The sequence below is a fragment of the Opisthorchis viverrini genome, assembly GCF_000715545.1.
Source record: "Opisthorchis viverrini unplaced genomic scaffold opera_v5_173, whole genome shotgun sequence".
In the NCBI taxonomy this organism is placed as follows: Eukaryota; Metazoa; Platyhelminthes; class Trematoda; order Opisthorchiida; family Opisthorchiidae; genus Opisthorchis; species Opisthorchis viverrini.
Window position 1 is genome coordinate 678,474 of NW_008751827.1, and position 17,872 is coordinate 696,345.

The 17,872-nt window shown below is 43.7% G+C and overlaps 1 protein-coding gene across 1 annotated transcript in view; it reads left to right on the forward strand.

Moving 5' to 3' along the window:
- Positions 1 to 317: 317 nt before the first annotated feature.
- The window catches only part of T265_07437 (hypothetical protein), a gene marked incomplete at both ends in the record, with an annotated part of 39,885 nt that continues 22,330 nt past the window's right edge, over positions 318 to 17,872 (forward strand). The window contains 9 exons of the mRNA XM_009172955.1: positions 318 to 473; positions 514 to 813; positions 5,116 to 5,364; positions 7,915 to 8,040; positions 10,965 to 11,081; positions 14,139 to 14,264; positions 15,799 to 15,975; positions 17,249 to 17,371; positions 17,462 to 17,575. Of these exons, the coding sequence (XP_009171219.1) occupies positions 318 to 473; positions 514 to 813; positions 5,116 to 5,364; positions 7,915 to 8,040; positions 10,965 to 11,081; positions 14,139 to 14,264; positions 15,799 to 15,975; positions 17,249 to 17,371; positions 17,462 to 17,575 (1,488 nt within the window). The remainder of the gene's footprint in view (positions 474 to 513; positions 814 to 5,115; positions 5,365 to 7,914; positions 8,041 to 10,964; positions 11,082 to 14,138; positions 14,265 to 15,798; positions 15,976 to 17,248; positions 17,372 to 17,461; positions 17,576 to 17,872) is intronic.

Consider the following 17,872-nt stretch of genomic DNA (forward strand, 5'->3'; position numbering starts at 1 on the left):
AATAATGTGGTCCAGTCACGCATCCTGTCTTAGGTTCAGCACTTTGACTACGTAACTGTTCGGCATTCCTTTTTATCTAGTGGCTAAAAAATCCGGTACCAATAGTTTACTACTATCATGTCCAGTTTAAAGAAGTGATGTGTTAGAATTAACATAATGAGCTCATCTGATACCTCCTACAGAGTACACTTTGAAAGGATGCCACAGTGAGGAGTGATTTTTAGAAAGCCCAGTGACCTCGGTTATTTGATTGCACTTGTTTAAATCCTAGAAATCATGTCAGCAGTCTTTCTTGTATTGCAGTTTGTGGTTACCACATGGATTCGGTGATACACAAAATAAAAACAAAAGTGTCAAACGTGTTACCGGGAAATCCGTTAACGCGCGAATATGATTTGGGTAAGCAGATTGGCTCAGCCGGACCAGGGATGTTATGGAAGCTGTTTGCAGCGAAGAAACGCTCTACACAACAGGTAGTGTCACTCCATTCTCTAATTATTATCGTTCCATCAGGAAGCCACTGTATGGGCCTTCGACAAGAAATCAATTGACAACTATCCGAAATCTCAAAAAGAATCCATGATTGAAATTTTGAAATACGGAGTGGCCACTCTGACTAGAATTAAACATCCAAAAGTTTTGTCAGTTCTTCAACCTTTGGAGGAATCGAGGGAGAGTCTCGCTTTTGCAAGCGAGCCACTTTTCTCCTCTCTTAAGTCTGTCATTTCGGAGTCGACTTCGAATCCGAAGAAGTCAGATACTCGGGATGGATTCAGTTTAACTGATGTCGAAATCAAATACGGTCTGTTACAGGTAATAGGTCTTCACCGTACTGCTTTTATACTCATTTTCATGTATGTGTTGTATGATATATATATATATAGTTAGTATATTTTGTGGCTTTATTTGTAAACTGGTACGCATAAAGCGCTTCAAGTTTGATAGTGGCTATCAAATTTATGAATCACATGGAGTGTTTTTGTACTGATTACAAGTCTATATTCGTATTTTTTCGAGTCAAGCAATCACTTCCCATCCTCTGTTGTCATTTCCGCCTGTAAGAATTGACATCGCATCGAAGTTTGTCCTAGCCGCTTTCCAGATTGCCCGGTGTCTTCACCTTACAGCTACTGATTCATGGAAATAATATAAACAATACCCAAGCCTTTTGAGATTCTTGGTAAATATGTCTGGTGTTGAAATGGCATGATCGTCACTAATGGCAACATCATTGTTGAGCACTGTACAACCGTTCAGTTTGCATTGAAAGCAAGGCGTCTGGCTGTTCGGCTTCTCTGTCAAGCCCATGGGTAACTTTACTGAAATCAGCGTATGGTGTAGTGTAGTTTAGACAATTCCGAAGACTTTTATAATGTTACCTGTTGTATAAACACTCCAGGCCGTAGTCTTTTTATACTTTTACTAATGTATGTGTTCTCTGATATATATATATATATATATATATAGTTAGTATATTTTGTGGCTTTATTTGTAAACTGGTACGCATAAAGCGCTTCAAGTTTGATAGTGGCTATCAAATTTATGAATCACATGGAGTGTTTTTGTACTGATTACAAGTCTATATTCGTATTTTTTCGAGTCAAGCAATCACTTCCCATCCTCTGTTGTCATTTCCGCCTGTAAGAATTGACATCGCATCGAAGTTTGTCCTAGCCGCTTTCCAGATTGCCCGGTGTCTTCACCTTACAGCTACTGATTCATGGAAATAATATAAACAATACCCAAACCTTTTGAGATTCTTGGTAAATATGTCTGGTGTTGAAATGGCATGATCGTCACTAATGGCAACATCATTGTTGAGCACTGTACAACCGTTCAGTTTGCATTGAAAGCAAGGCGTCTGGCTGTTCGGCTTCTCTGTCAAGCCCATGGGTAACTTTACTGAAATCAGCGTATGGTGTAGTGTAGTTTAGACAATTCCGAAGACTTTTATAATGTTACCTGTTGTATAAACACTCCAGGCGGAGCCTCTTATTGACTGCGGCCTGGTCGGTTGCTTCACTGCTGTCAGTTTGAGCGCGAACTTACTGACGGGAAGGTCCGCGGTTCGAACCTCTCTCGACTTCCCCTGTCTAGATTTGGGGTACCTGTCAGTATCTCAGCCCTTTTGCGTTTTCCGGGTGGCATGGCAGTTAGACATCGAAAGGGTGCTGCAGTTGTACGGTTTCTTTCCCGTCAATAAGCTCAGAGAAGGCAACTCATTCCTTGCAGACCACCTTGAATAGGTGCCAAAAGTTGAAGCCGCTGTAACGTCCTTGTTAACATTCCGGTGTTCTTGTCCGCCTGTTATTACTGTGTGCCAATAGCATCAAGAAGTTTGGTGCTTACTGCGAATGAATCCTGTACTGTAGCGCGGCTAAGTGGTTGAGGCGCGAATTCACTGACTAGAATGTCCGTGATTCGAACACAATCTCTGCATCTCAGCTGTACCTGTCTAAGTTTGGGCAACCCGGCGGTATCTCAGCTCTCGTACCTCCTTCGAATGGCATGGCAGCTAGGCACAGGAAAAGTGCCGGACTGTTTTTTTTTAAAATTTTTTCACTTAGTACTTTTTTGTCCGATTTTATTCCAGAATCATTTTACTGGCACTCACACAATGGTTCGATCCGCAGCGCTGTGCGCCAATTTCAAGCACAGTTTTGCCTACTCATCCAAATAGTTACAAGTCGTTGTGTATTGATCAAATGACAGACATCAGAGCGCTAGATATCCCCTTCGCGACACTAACCCAAATGACAGTCGTACTCTCAGGAGACCTAGGCTCCATCCCCTTTTTCACCAATCTCTCATGAAATAACCGTTTGCACTCATTTGTGTTACATCAGTGAAGCTGTGATTCTTGCAACCCACCTACTACTTTCAGGCTAGCAAAGTGTCCAGCCGTTCTTGTCAGGCTTGACAAAACGGTGGCGACTGAGTTCGGTAAGCTTAGAGAAGGCTTAAACGGAGTGATACACGGTATAACTGCCTTTTCACATGAGTTTTTCAAGATCAGTTTCTGTTCCTTTTTTCTTGATGTAAATATGAAGGTTTTTAACAACCCAGGGTAAAACATATCACAACTTAATGTATAGGTTACAGGTTCAAATGTTTCCAATACCATTGACAATCTCCGTAATCAGCCCAGATCTCCATGAGGTAAAAAGTGCAAAATGCTTCTGCGGGATGGGCGCGTACTGTTCAGCGAAGAATTGTTGGCTTTTGTCACTTACACGCTGCTAGATAAGTGGACTTGATGAATATCGCTTCTTGAACTCTTGCTTCCAATCTTCACCCTCGCCCTTGAGAGCCGTAGCATACTCAAAACTATTCAGGATCTCACAGGCTCCATAGATTTGTGTTAGTGGAGGGTCCGTTTACGTCCAATAGTGATGGCTCAAACACGATTACAATATGCCACTCTGATGCGAATAGGGTTCTAACGTAAATGTTACGGAACTAGTATGACTCCAACAACATCAGTTGTCGGGCTGGCGAGAGACGACAGAGTAAGTCTGGACTTACCAGGATCAGCAAACACGTTCTTGTTGAGGACGTGCCTTCACCCTCTCCATTCAGCTTTTTCTTCCAGCTACGGTCATTCTGTCATTTTGGGGTTTATTACGGATAATCCTATAATGTCCCCTTATTGCGTTTCTGTCTGAATACAACACCGTCTGCCTAAGCATTCTCTTTTTCCTATTGTGGCTGCGTCTCCTGTAAAGAGGGGCGTCATTCTGTTTGATGTGTTGCTATTAGGAGGCCAATAGAAATCAACCTCGCTATGAAGCTGAGGCTCTCACCTCAGATTATCTATGAAAGATGAAAGATTATAAAAATAAAGCCAGTTTGTGAGAATATTGTGTTCAACTTTGAATCCAGACTTTTCGAAAAGGTAAATTTTTCACTTAAAACACTCCAAATACAAAGAATAATAGGTGCCCAGTTATTTGCTTCCATAGTCTGTTAAATCTCTAAGGGTGGTGAAAATCGACGCATTTCCTCTGCCTTCACTTTCTGCCTCCTATTGCTATGTTTGTTACGCTTCCTGTGATTTATAATAACGGTTTTTCTTAGTTTTTAGGCGTTTTTTGTCATCTGGTTTGACGCCGTTTTAAATTCCTCACGAACCATAACACGCTGATCCTAAATTAGACAGCAACTTCATTAGAATGATCCACCCTGGCTGTAACTCGCGTGTTGAAACCTCAGCCTCGTACGTAGTATGGGGGTTTTATCTTTGGAGGAACAAAATCCTAGATACTATGAGCTCACTCTTTGCCTTATCCGTAATTACTTGGCGTAAACTGCTTAACTCAGTCTGTTGGCTTACGTCGAACCCACAAAATGGTCTGGGAGGCCTCATTGTCCGATGGTTCCCTTCCCATTGTACTCTTGTACCTGCTTCCGCACAGGTTTTACAGGTTTACCGAATCAAGTTTCAATGTATAGGTCCCTCTCAAAGGAAGTGACAAATCAACCGTATTCTCATAACTATCGGTTAGATTTCTTCATCCGCTCACAAGAAACTCACTTTGTGTTTTGAGTTTAGGAGCTTACTTGATCATTATAGAGGATATCTATGTCTCGAACAGCTAATTTCTGGCAGTTTTAGAACGATAACCGTTTTCATAAAGTGGGAGACTTGTTGACATTACAATCAAATGGATTGCAGTTTCCCCCCACGAAAACTGTGGATGGGCATCTGGTCATTAAATTACCGAGAGCAGATCACAGAAACCCAAGCTTTGCGCGAACCTGGGCGCCATATGACAAAATACCACTTTACACTCAATCCTCATCTTTTCATACTTAGGTGGTTGTCCCATGTTTTGTTCAGTCTCACTGTATCATCCACTCACTATCTTGGATATCAGTTTACCGTTGGAATGATATTAGCAGGAAATCTTACGGAGCCTGTTTTGTTCGGCTTCTGTTTGCTCCCGTATCACTGATGCTAATCCATACCCAAGCAGTAACTCGTCTGGACTTACACGCAACTTTCTATTCGAACTGAAACGCCCTGTTCAGAGAGGAAAGCTGCCCTTCGGAATCGGTCACCAGCACATCCAATGCTGTTCTAACCTGAATTTCCGTCTATTTTTTCCCAAATAGCTCACCGAAGCACTGACGTTCCTGCATTCCGACTGTCGTCGGGTACATTTGAACCTTGTTTCTGAAGCAGTGGTCATCAATAAATACGGCCTATGGAAACTTGCTGGTTTCGAGTTTTCCAAAGTTGTTGATCATCGGTCGTCGGATGGTCAAACGGAACCCTCAGCATCTGTGCCAATGTGGCAATCCTCCATTATGCCTGCATGTCAACCCACCTTAGTGGCCAGTAGTCCAGAGGCCGTCTTGCAGGTCAGTTCGGATTTGACTGCGCGACTGATACTGAAACATTCTCTTTGTGGCGGTCATGGCGTGGGTTCTGCCTACAGTTAACCATTTGGAGGTATAACGTTTGAGCGTTCTTTGAACTGGATTTCAAATATTTGGGTTCCAATCAGTTTGTGCGTTTACCCAGTCATAACACTTACTTTGGGGTAGGAAGGATATTATTAAGATATGTAAAGTTATATGAGCAGATGCGGATCAATCATAGTTTTGACTGAAGTCCACTCATTCACATAAATCAATGTAGGGATAATATGGCTTCCAGATAACTTTGGCACAAATTAGTAGTCTATATTGGGTGATCAATAGAACCGACATGTGCTTCAGTTTATTATAGTTGCAGTTAGTAACAGCTCGATTACATCACATTAGAATGGGAAGTGAGTTAATAACACTATACAATGTCTGGTGTTATGTGACATAGAACCCGGCCCAGCTGGTCATCTGGTGTTGTCTGGCCTATCTGCGGAAGATAACTCTGTTTCCTAGCATCAAGGATTCTGTCCGTCCATCGCATTCACAACAGGATTTTCGATAGCATTTGTTTTTCTGCGTCCACTGGAACAGCGGCACATGTACATTCCGGGACACTAAGTTAGATACTCAATTTTACTCACCTTCTGGCGTGGCTCGAATAACTGGGACCTGACGGAAACCCTCATGCTATATTCAAGCCAATAAGGACTGCTTCGCGAAGGATAGGCGATTTGTTAGAACGGACGTGTCAAGACAATTGAGCACCTCTAGAGTTATCAGTGCAAACGTGCTGAGGAACCATATTTATCCGTTTTATGGTCGTTGGCTTGTTCGCTGAGCTGGGCAACTTGATTGCAAACGTTTCATCACCAATCGAGGTGACATCATCAGTGCCTAGTTGTGCGTAGCGGTGGGTCAGTGGTTGGTTTTGTCCATAGTCCTATGAAGTTACTGCTCCATACTCCTGTTGGCGATGCTATTTCAGTGTGAAAATATCGCTTCTTCATTAAACTTGATGTCAACATACGTCTTTTAACAGCTGTCCATCCGATGTACTTATGACTCCACCGTGTAGTTGTTGGTCTATCCAGTCAATATGCTCCCAACGATCCTTGGATAAGCCACCCCCAGTGTCGTGAAAGTTATCCTTCAGGTTATCAGAGAGATAATAATACCTAGAACGGCTATAGTTCGCACTATCACCATTCCTAGTCAAAATTTTCTTCTGAAAGGAGGTCACTTGCATTCTGTGACGCCGGAACTAGGACAAAAGGGCGGGAGAGCCTGGATTCATCAGTCAACAGGTGCTTGTCTAGATGCGAGTCTACAACAGCCCGTAACTGTCTTCTCTCCACTGCTTTTGCTTAGTGTTACATAATCTGGTACTCTATGCTCAGACCGACTGATCCTAGTCCCTGTGGGCTGTGCTTGAAACACACTGTCTCCACCCAAGGAATCCAACATATCCACTCACATAGCCACACAATGTTTTTGGCATTATGATGAGTCTGTGAATATGTGTTCGATAGTGACGAATACAACGAGAGACGAACATGAAAAATTGCGAATCGGATACATGGAAGACGAAAACACTATCATGGTGAGGGTATGGGAGTTTTGCAATCACAATCTGAGCGGCTGAGAGATAGTGTGAAAATAAACTAAGGAAATCTCAGAGATACGACCAAATCAAAAATTATGCCCAAGGAATTTTAACATATTTTGTGTTAGCGTCTATACATACATTGAGTCCCCTTAAATCCCAATCCCACTGAAAATCGGTTCGCAATCGATTTTGATCCGTCCGTCCATTGCAGTTTATTCAGGAAGCTCGTCCACCCAGCCCCTCCACAAGTTTTGTTGATCCGGAATGAAACATTCCAAGTCTGACGAAGACCGCTCATAGGTAGCAAACACGAATAACTTGGGTTATAACCAGTACTTTATCATAACCTTTGTGATTATTATCATAATCGTAATTGTATTATAATAATGAAAATGATAATAGTAATGAGCGTTCTAAAAAGCAATCTAGGAGAGGAATTAATTCACAATAAGGACATCGTAACTTTGTGTGTTTTGGCTTTTCTTTGGCTACTTCCGGCAATATCTAACGCCCAAGGCCTGCCCATACACGGAGCTCCATCACTCGAGCTATTTTTCCTCCCATTCAAAGCTTGTTGGGCAAAGAGAGTTGTGAATCAGCCGAACTCAAAGTGTATACTGCTCGTTATTTTGTTGACACGTAGTAAAACCTCTAGTGGTTCATTGAGACCTTATATAGTTTGGTGCGTCAATTAGTAAACTACTTTCAGCGTTATTGAGCTATAGTGATAAGTCTGCCGTTTTTCCAACATCTTGGCTTTAACACAGCTGTCTAACTAAAGCTCCGGTAAAAACGTTTTGGTGGGATTACAAGATACAATCCATTAACAGTATGCTATCTTTCAACTGAACAAGTATGAGCTAAACTATTTAAAGCTGCCAGTTGCTATACGACAAACTGTGCCGCTTTGTTTCATTCCCACTTGTATTCTCTAGGGTCATGTGACGCCGGCAAGTGACATGTTCAGTCTGGGAATGCTCATTTACTCTCTATGCAATCGTGGACAATCGTTAATTCCCTCCGAGAACGACTATTCTGCCTACAGACGAGATGTGAAGAATGTAAGTTAGTTCGTAATCGGCTTCCTCGATCCCTTGTTATCTTTGTTTTTGTCCGCTGCATTTGCGAAAAAACCCTGTGTACCGCGCCGATTTGAGTTTCGTACTAGTCCACATGGTAACGGTAGACACCATTCATAAAGTTGCTGAAAATTTCGATAGCGCGCGATCCGTTACGCCTTTCTGCAGCTTATCGGGTAGACGCAGTACGTGAATTCAATATTGTGTGAAATTCGAGAACTACACTCATTCGCACGCAAATTTGGTTGTAGCGGGGAACAACTGAATCGCAGACGAGTCTCTCGTTCGCTAGTTGTGTAGCACATACAGTTGAAGAATACCCTAAACGAAAGATTCAGCTGGGATTCAGTTGAGTTTTCCGTCAAAACCAAATTGGGATGCATTCCCAATGTATTCCGCGAATTCCGTACAATTTGGTTTCAAGTGGGATATGAGGTTGACGGAAACTCAGGATCTGTTTCTAAATGAGGAGCCCCAAGAGGGGGGAAACCGGTCGTGGGCTCCCGGAGACTTTTCAGCAACCTTATGAGTAACCTGTTACGCCTAAGCAGCATACTGTGATACCTCGAATATCGGACCGCCTAAGGCATGTAGTGGTTTTTATGCAGCATATTCATTTGAAGAATAGCATAAAGGGGAAATTCAGCCTGAATTCAGTTGTCTCCGTCAAAAACAAATCGATGTGCAAATGTGTATTTCGCGAACCCTCTCGCACACCGTATGTCCTGCTAAGCACTTTCATATCACAGTGTGAGTCACTTATCACAGTTGACAGCACAAAATCTATTGATTATTCAGACCCATTTTGTTGTGCTCTTGTTAGCTACTGGCACCTCAGTAGCTAGCATCTAGACGAATGTTCAACCGTTGGCGTTGTTCGTTTGGCTTTCTGCTCTTAAATAGTGTCTAAGGCTCATCGGCGTTCTGAACAATCAAACCACCCGCAACACTACGTACTCATTCGGTGGTCACTTGGCTGTCTAAACCGTGACGATTCAGTCAGTAAACCTCACTTGAGAATAGTTAGGCTATGACAGCCTGTTTTCTCCAGTCATGTACCGTAAAATCTCAACTTTTTGACTAAGGAAACCAGGTCTTTAGTCATAGCCTCATCCTGTCTGTGGAGGGACAATCTCTAGTCCCTTCTGTTTGGTGCCTTGAAGCTTCCACTAATATTCCCCCTAAAGAGAGCCCACCTTTAGTTGATACTTTTAGATAGTCTGTTCAAGAGAAACAACTACATCCCATTCATACTGTAAACAATATCGCTTAGCGCTCTCGGCCAATTTAAGGAGACTTCCGACAGCCCTGCCGGTGACGTGATTGTTTGTCTATGAAAAATAAAACACATTGCTGCAGCGGGGCGCAACATACCTTAGGAATGAAACTCGTGATCTGAGCTCAGAGGGTGTATGAAAGTTTTCATTGTTGGATTTAACAAGAACATCGTCCCAATTCAGCAGAGTTACGTCAGGTCTTCTTCGAAGGAAATAACTCTTGTGGTAGATTGGCTAGTGACACCCAGGTTGCGTTCACCACCTATGAACATCACAAAGCCTTTTTTGCCTCCAAAACATTCCGAGTTTCAAGCAACCATAAATCGGACAGTTTGCCTTGGCAACGTAGTATTAATGTTGAAACTAGCGTTGATAACCACCGTTCACTTCTTCTGAAGGTCTGCGAATAAGGCGCATCCGTGATTACCGTCACTAACAATAATGACTTGACCATGGAGCCAGTGACACCTCCGTATAAACAATTGCCTGTAGCTTTCCAAATTCAGACCTCACACTGTTGAACTGTTGGTAGCTCAGTTCTCGATGATCGGTTGACTTTTTTCCCTTCGCCCAGGAACTATGCACCGCATACCCAGGTTGGGTCCTCGATTAGTGACGAAGCGCTTGCAATCTCATTGTCCAATAGATCAACAGAACCCCGATCAACATGCGAATCCAGAGTTCATTAGAAAACCATAGCAATCCAACGCCAGTAAACCCCCTTCAATAAGTCGTCCTCTCTTCATCATCATTATGCTCGACGAGCAAGGCTGTAGCAGCCAGAACTAACATACCTGAAGCATGCTGTTTAGTGCTGAATTTCGAAATTATACTTTGAACAAACTGTGATTTCCACGCGAGGCCTAATTTAGAGGCTTACCTGATCGTCATTTCACTGCCAACATTTCCTAGGTTTTCCCTAATTTAGTTGGCTTTTAAGCTTCATTCAACGTACAGGTGCTCGAATCGCACCATATGTCAGTCGACCTGCATACAAAGGCACCTTCTCCGGTGACCGGGGTTCGCTTGCGTAGTTTTACGGCAGATTTCGGTCATCTGGGTCAGAATAGTTGATCTCACAGTCCTTAATCAGTCAGGAGCAATTCATGATGAAGGACTTAAAGGTTTAAAAACACAACGAGGAATTAGGCATTGCTTCGCATAAAAAATGGATGAACTGTGACGTTAGAAGCCATAAGTTTTAAACGAATGACGTATTTTACAGGAAACTAGATCCATGAACAGGTTGAACTTAGACCACCGCACCAACAGAATAACTCATTAAAAACTCTCTTGTTTTTTTGTTTTGTTGAGCTGAATAAATACAACTCATGATAACTTTTTGCCTGCACGCGCAGCATGGTCACACCGATATATGTGTCCACGCTAATGTTGCGCGTAACGATCCGTGATCTGCAACATGTCTGAACCGGGTAGGGGATAACCCAGGCAATAACTATCCCCTTTGTCGGGGCCACTTGCTATTTTCCACTTCCCTGAATATCACTCGCAGGTTTTGACGGAACAGAGTTCTACTGAATATATCCCGTTTGTCCGTTTTGATTCATCGGGGTACACACCAACCAGAATCCACAAAGTGTGAATTGGTATTTCCATCTTCATTTCTAGTTGGTCTCGGTATATTCGGGAAAAATAGCAACTTTGCCAGAGAATTTGCGAGAATATGTGCGAATGGCATTGTCCAAGGATCCCGACATTCGTCCGACAGCTTTGCAGTTTTCCAGGGTAAGTCAGTAACAAATTGATGGGTGCTTGTATTCGCCTTATTGCATCGCCTTCTTTCTCACATACTATCGTACGCGAAGTTAAGCTCAGTTGACGCCAACATTTACGGCTCGTTATACCCATACGCATATCCTCATTCTGCGGTTCTGTGCGCTGACAGTATCATGCATTTGATCTTGCCACCTCAGTGATGAAGCACGGTGGTTTTTCTGACCAGTGGTCAGTCACATGTCGCTGCTTGGTGCGAACACTTGTGAAAAGTTTTTGAACCCCTAACAGTTATATAGGTGACAGAACTGCTTAAATAGGTTTTTATACGTTTCCATGTTTGTCCACATCATGACTGGAATAGCACCAGTACCTCACCACCTTACAATTACATCAATTTGAATGAAGTTGAATCGTTCAGCTGCAACACCCCTTCGGTGTCTAGCTGCCATGCCACCCAGAGGAAGCACAAGGGCTGAGATACTTCCAGATACCCCAAGCCTAGACAGGAGAAGTCGAGATGGATTGGTCGGATTCAAACGATGGACCTTCCGGCCAGTAAATTAGCGCCCTAACCACCGAACCATCCAACCCCGTTGCATCAAGTTATTTGCTGTATAAAAGGGAGAAGGTGGTGCGTCAGTGTTAGTGGTCAGACCATCTGGACAATAATGACGATACAAAGCAATTGACACAGGATTAGTGGGAGATGATATGTGTGGCAATCACACTTCATCTGATCCATTGAATGTATAGTCAGAATTGCGACAACACGTGAGTGAGTATATACAGTGAGTAAAAGACGTGGATTGGGTTGATCAATACAGACTACCAGTTAGAGTGCGAATTTACTGACCAGAAGTTCCATGGTTCGAACCCGACTTCTGCATCTCGACTTCCTTTGTCTGGGCTTGTGCAACCTGGCAGTATCCCAGCTCTTGTCTAGACATATAAAGGCGGTTACAGCTGCGCGATTTGCCAATCAGTCACCGGCTCAAGATTATCGTGGGCTAATTTAAATTGGGCGGTTACAGCCCCCTCCCAAAGGGGCGAGGCTTTTACGGAGGAAGTCTCCCACACATGCTCTCTCAAGATGCCGTCTTCACAAAACGAATGGAAGAAGGCATTTGTGTGGTTTCCCAAGTGAGCCGACAGGCCATTGTTTGTCGACGAAATCAAACAATCTTGGCTCCGGAAAACATCGGTTCATTGGCGGATCTGTTGACCGATGGGTATGCTGGGTATCCCGGATGGCTGGCCTCAATCCATAAGGCGTACGGAATGAAACCCAGCTACATGGTCCCAGAGGACTGTCAACTTTTTCATCTACTTTGCTTTATGAGTCAGATTTGTTCAGTCAAAGGCTCCGGATAGGACCACCATATCAGCCCTCTACTTTAGCCTGGTCAATCGGGAAGTATCCTGACCGCACAGATGCATGACCACTAAAGTTCCATTTGTCTTCTTTGTTCCAACATCAATCGTTGAGACGCAAGTTGTTAGACTGCTCTCTTGCTACACCAAACTCCCCATCAATTTATTGTTCACACTAAAATTCCAGGTTTCGCCTCTCTCTCATGACTTTTTTCGATAATTCAAACTTTATCTATCTTCCACATGATACTTTGGGGCCACGATTGTCTTAAAAACCCTTCCCCGCATCCCAGTTCAAGGGTACTGAATCTTCACACGCCATTCAATCTAACTGCTTTTAATTTCATATCATTTTTTCGTCCCGCTCAACGGACGGGACCCGTCCAGACTTCGGGTACCCTAGACTTTGCTGTTCTTTGTGTTTCAGATACCACAGTTCAATGCCTGACCATGGTGCTAATTGTATTTTCCCCATTCACTGCAACGACACACACTATGAGACTCACTGGTGCACAAGAATAGTTTTTCCGCATTAGTCGACCGAATTACTGGGTTCACTACAAAGAGAATCGTAGCTCTAATGTTCTGAACAAGTCTTACCGCAATGTGTGTACTAGTCGAACAAATCTTTCAACTTGACTGCGCCATCGCTGTGCATACACTTGGAGGGAACCATCAAACTGATGCATGTCTACTCCAATCGGGCTTCAAGGCATACGCATTGATGCGACTAATCTTCCGTTGTTATCGGATTGGCTTGAGCGCACAAACCAGGATGCGAGGCAGCAATGTGAGCACTGGCCAACACATTCCAGCAATGGACGGTTCTCACTCATACCTGCTCGCCAACAGTATAATAACCCACTAGTTAGCGTAGCCTTCCAGATTCGCTTATCTCTGTGACCTACATCGATAGATCCCCACAAAAGATGTGTTATGTCTAATGCTGAATTGCTTGGAAATCAGATGAATGCCCTTCACTCGATGTAAACGCAAGGGAATAGGACCATAGAGTGGACCACTAGAGGCAGTCCGCACGCTCAATTGATCCTTAACTGCTAGATCAAATGAGGGTAACCACACCGTTGAAACACACAACGTATGTGGAGACTGGTCTGGAGATTCACGCTAACCGCAGCCGATGCACACACAAAAGCAGTTAGTACACATACAGTCTCACGCAGCTTGTTTCTCACGTATACTAACCTTACATCTAAGGCCGACGGTTAAATCAATTATTACTCACGATGAGTGACCCCTACAGAGTTTGTTGACTTGGCCGTAAACCTAATTGACAAAAGTCTTCTCAGTAATCGACACGTTGGCAACAGCATTGTGCCACATTTCGCCCTGTTTTGATTTCGAAAACTAGTTCTCTACAAGAACTACCACCAAACTTGGATCTTTTTTTTTCAAGCGTAGCCGATAGACTTGACCCAAATTCTAGTAACGCCTATCGCTTCCTCTATGGCCTCCAAGATCTGTCTGTCCCACCACCGATCGCCCTTGAAGGCGCACGCAGCTGACAGACGATAATCATGGGAAGCAAACCAAATTGAACACATTTAACTATGTTATAGAACGATTTTCCAGCTGGCAGATGCTCTCAATCTTGTGAATTCATACGATGTTTGAGTGGTTCCCATATCTCTAACAATTGGTTTTCTGATTTCGCTTTTCCTACCTCGGGACCAGACACCCTACTTTGAGGATGCAGCTATGTCTGTATTACGAAGTGTGGATAATATGTACCAACTGGACAACTTGGCTCGGTCGCAGTTTTACAAGTCATTGCCCTCTACGATTCATACTTTACCAAAAGTAAGTTTTATGGGCGTGACATTATTCCTGTTCAGATTTATTCGATATGTACGGATATTGTGAGCGCAGTAGTAAGCACGCTCCTTGACAAATGATGGCGTTCAGCTGTTCTTCTCTGTATGTGCAACTTTTTTATCCCTTTTTAAAAGCTAATCCACTTGGGCCAATGCTCAACTTGTTTATATCAAACCTAGTGGCATCACTCGGGACTCGGAGAACTCCCGCCGCTATATTTCGTCATTTGATATAGATGTTATGCAGTTAGGCCTACGTGTTTCGTCTTGATCAGAGGTCATCAGCTGAATGTAGGAGAATCGGTCACGTGAAACTGGCCAGCCACCACTTCTAAGTGCTGAAACCGTGAAACCACAGCCGCGAACCACGTTTACATTGCATTCGAAGCTGATGACCAATAGATGCGTGGCCTCATGGTTAACAGTGGTTGATCTGCACCAGGTGATTGATCCTGCTGCGTCTACCCACTGGGTGATCGAACCCGACCTCTGCCTCTCGACTTCCCCTGTCTAGGCTTGGGCAACCTGGCAGTATCCCAGCCCTCGTGCAAACTTCTGGTGGCATGGCAGCTAGACACCGAAAGGGTGTCACAGCTGAACGATCACCCACTGCGTGAAATGTGTATTAGAGGGTTTCACCGCGACCTGTTCCCATGATGGCACCTTCGAATCCGAATCCCAACCTTCAGTTCAGTTCAGTTTAACAGCCATAAACCATGTACCAAGAGCACGCTGGTTACAGGCGTTACAGTTTCGGTCACCGTAAAAAAAGTAGGAGAGCTTAGGAGATATAGCCAAGCATTGGAGGCGATTGCATGATCAGTTAGTTCGTGAAAATTAGGAGCCCCCGAGTCTTACACCAGCATCTCAACATTTAGGCACCTTCACCGATTGATTTTCCGCTTAACTCGAGCCAGTAAGTCAATTCACCTTGTAGTTCAGGGATTCAATCTCAGTCGCGTTCTGTACTCTATACATACAATGCATCCTAGAGAATTTATCGTCTGAATGGCATGATGTGGTCGGACCGGGGACGGATAAGGTCATATTTCGATTTCAAGGGTATTATCTAGTATCTTATTGAACAGAATAAGTATGTGTTGCCAGCCGATGATCTCATAACGCCAGATCATGGAAAACTGTATGTTACGCGTAGCCTCGCGTGTGTACAACATCATTTGGCAATTCTGAAGACTGTTGTATGGCTGCTGTGTGCACTGAGCTGGACAGTCTGGTTGCAGCGAAATTGCCCAACTCAGCGAACACAGAAGCAGTCATCTCCACACTCACACACCCTGCTCCATGATTGCAGATAGCTGTATGGATACACTATCTTAAACGCGAATATGACTGGACTCCATATCTCACATTCTAAATATAGTCCAACCAAAATACCAACCCTCACTTGGGGGGAAGCTTTCCTGGTCCTTACTGTACTTACTGTTCTCCCCGACATACTGTATTCCTTCCCTGTTCACTCATTGTGCTTCCGTTTACCTTCCCTGCCTTGCCTGTCAAAGCGGCTGTGCCTGTTTCGCGTGTTCCCCCAAATATCCGAAGATTTCTCAAATCAACACATGGTCCCCTTTATTCTACCAGCCGTGTTACAAATCATGGACCTGGTCACACAACAGGAGTTCGTTCAGTACATGCTTCCTCGTCTCATTCCTGTTATGGCAATGAAAGAACCAATACAGGTTAGTGTTTTTCTGTCTAACTGGTTCACGATATACTTGTTATATGCTTTCAACTCACTGTGATATTCCTCTCACGTTTTGTTTCATGCTGTGTTCTTAACTATCACCTTGAACATCATGATATTTCCTCTCCATAGTATCGTCTGTTTTTCAGATTTCATCGCTTACTCATGTTAACGATCGTCCTATTCGGATCAGTCCTCTTGGTTTGCATTTCTAAGACAAATAAGAGCGGAGCTTCTCGGCTATGACACTTCTGCCTCTGAGAAACTGGATGCACAGTCTGGAGAACTGAAATACATCATTCCATTCGCACGAGCCTGTACAGTGGGCATTGTTTTTTATCTGTTCGTCGAGCTTGGCGGTTGACCTGAAGACGTTTTGTCACCATTCGAAGAGACATCATCAGTTCGCTGCTGTGTTGTGGCTCAACTTTCGAGCTCGGCGAACAGATCTATAGGCACCTGATCAACTACCAATGAATGCACCCGGGCTACCAATACTCCAACACTGCCAGCAGCGGGTATTTCAAGACAGTGATGCACTATCATACAACTAGGGATGGTGTTTGCACCGCAGAAGAATTACTCGATTACTTTGATTTACCTTCGACGCTTAATTTATAGCTGAACTGTGCTTAGTAGGTTTGTCAAAAATCAACGGCGTGAGCAGTATCCAATTGGTTTGTTGTATGCAGATCATCCGAATGGCTTTCTTCGATAGTCCCTTCTACAGACAAAATCTTTGTGCAGCCCCGTCTGCAACGAGTCAGGTTTCAAAATAGTTCATTAGAGCTAATATTTGTAGTACTGGCCACCAGCTTTTTGTACGGGAGGTGTCCCAACAGACTTCTGTACACCCACGACGCGTTACACACCCATCGATCGATAGACTCAGCGTTTTTGCTGCCGTGCGCGTTATCAAGTTCAATGGCGCTGGCGCTCATGATGACCACTATTCACGCTTCTGAATTTCAATCATATTCACTGAGAGTAGCAGGAGCATAGAACACCGCTGTATAATTAGTTCGGTTTGTTCTTTTATCTATTTCTTTGTTTTTCTAATTACCCTACGGCTGTGATCCAAATATCACATAACAGGCTTTTTCTCTGTTCGTTTGTATGGAAGTTTCATGACAGTCCTTGTTATTAAAATTTCATCATACGTGATATGGGACTGCCCATTACACTTGTATTTTTTTCTTGAGCGATCCATTCGTTATCTTCCTATTGACGTCTCCGCTCACAAAGGCATTTTCCGTTACGGTTTTCAGATCCTCTTGGTGTTGCTTCAGAACTTGCGCGTTTTATCAGAGAAATTTCCCGCTGCAGAGTTCCGGATACATGTGCTCCCAATGCTCCATTCCTCCTTGGACACTGACAACAAAACCGTCCAGGTGTGTAGCCTGTTCGCTTCATTCGTGATTGTCCGCACATGCGGTGTCTGATTTATGATATTCAGTTATTTCTCCACTCCTTCACTTCAGGAGCTATGTTTAAGGTCCATTCCGTCCATCGCGAGCCTGACGGAATTGACTACATTGAAAAACGCCGTCCTACCAAGAATACAGAAATTATTTTTCCGCACTGAGCTACTCTCAGTAAGTCGTTTGTTAGCCAACTAACCGTTCAGCTTTTCATCTTCGCATTTGTGTCAACTAATCTATCCGTTCATTCTACTGATTGCTACCGTGGCATCGGCCTGACGATGTTAATTATCTGCTTACTCATGAGTAGCCTGTTGTAGTTCCACGCCCATCTTAGCTGAGTGTGTCCTCCAAAAGTCTTATGGCCCACCGAGAACACCAGTCGGGGTTCTCGTCTTCAGATGGCTGTGCATCATTATGTATCAGCTTCCAGCTTCATACGAATTCCCTCAGTCCTGCATGTTTGAATGA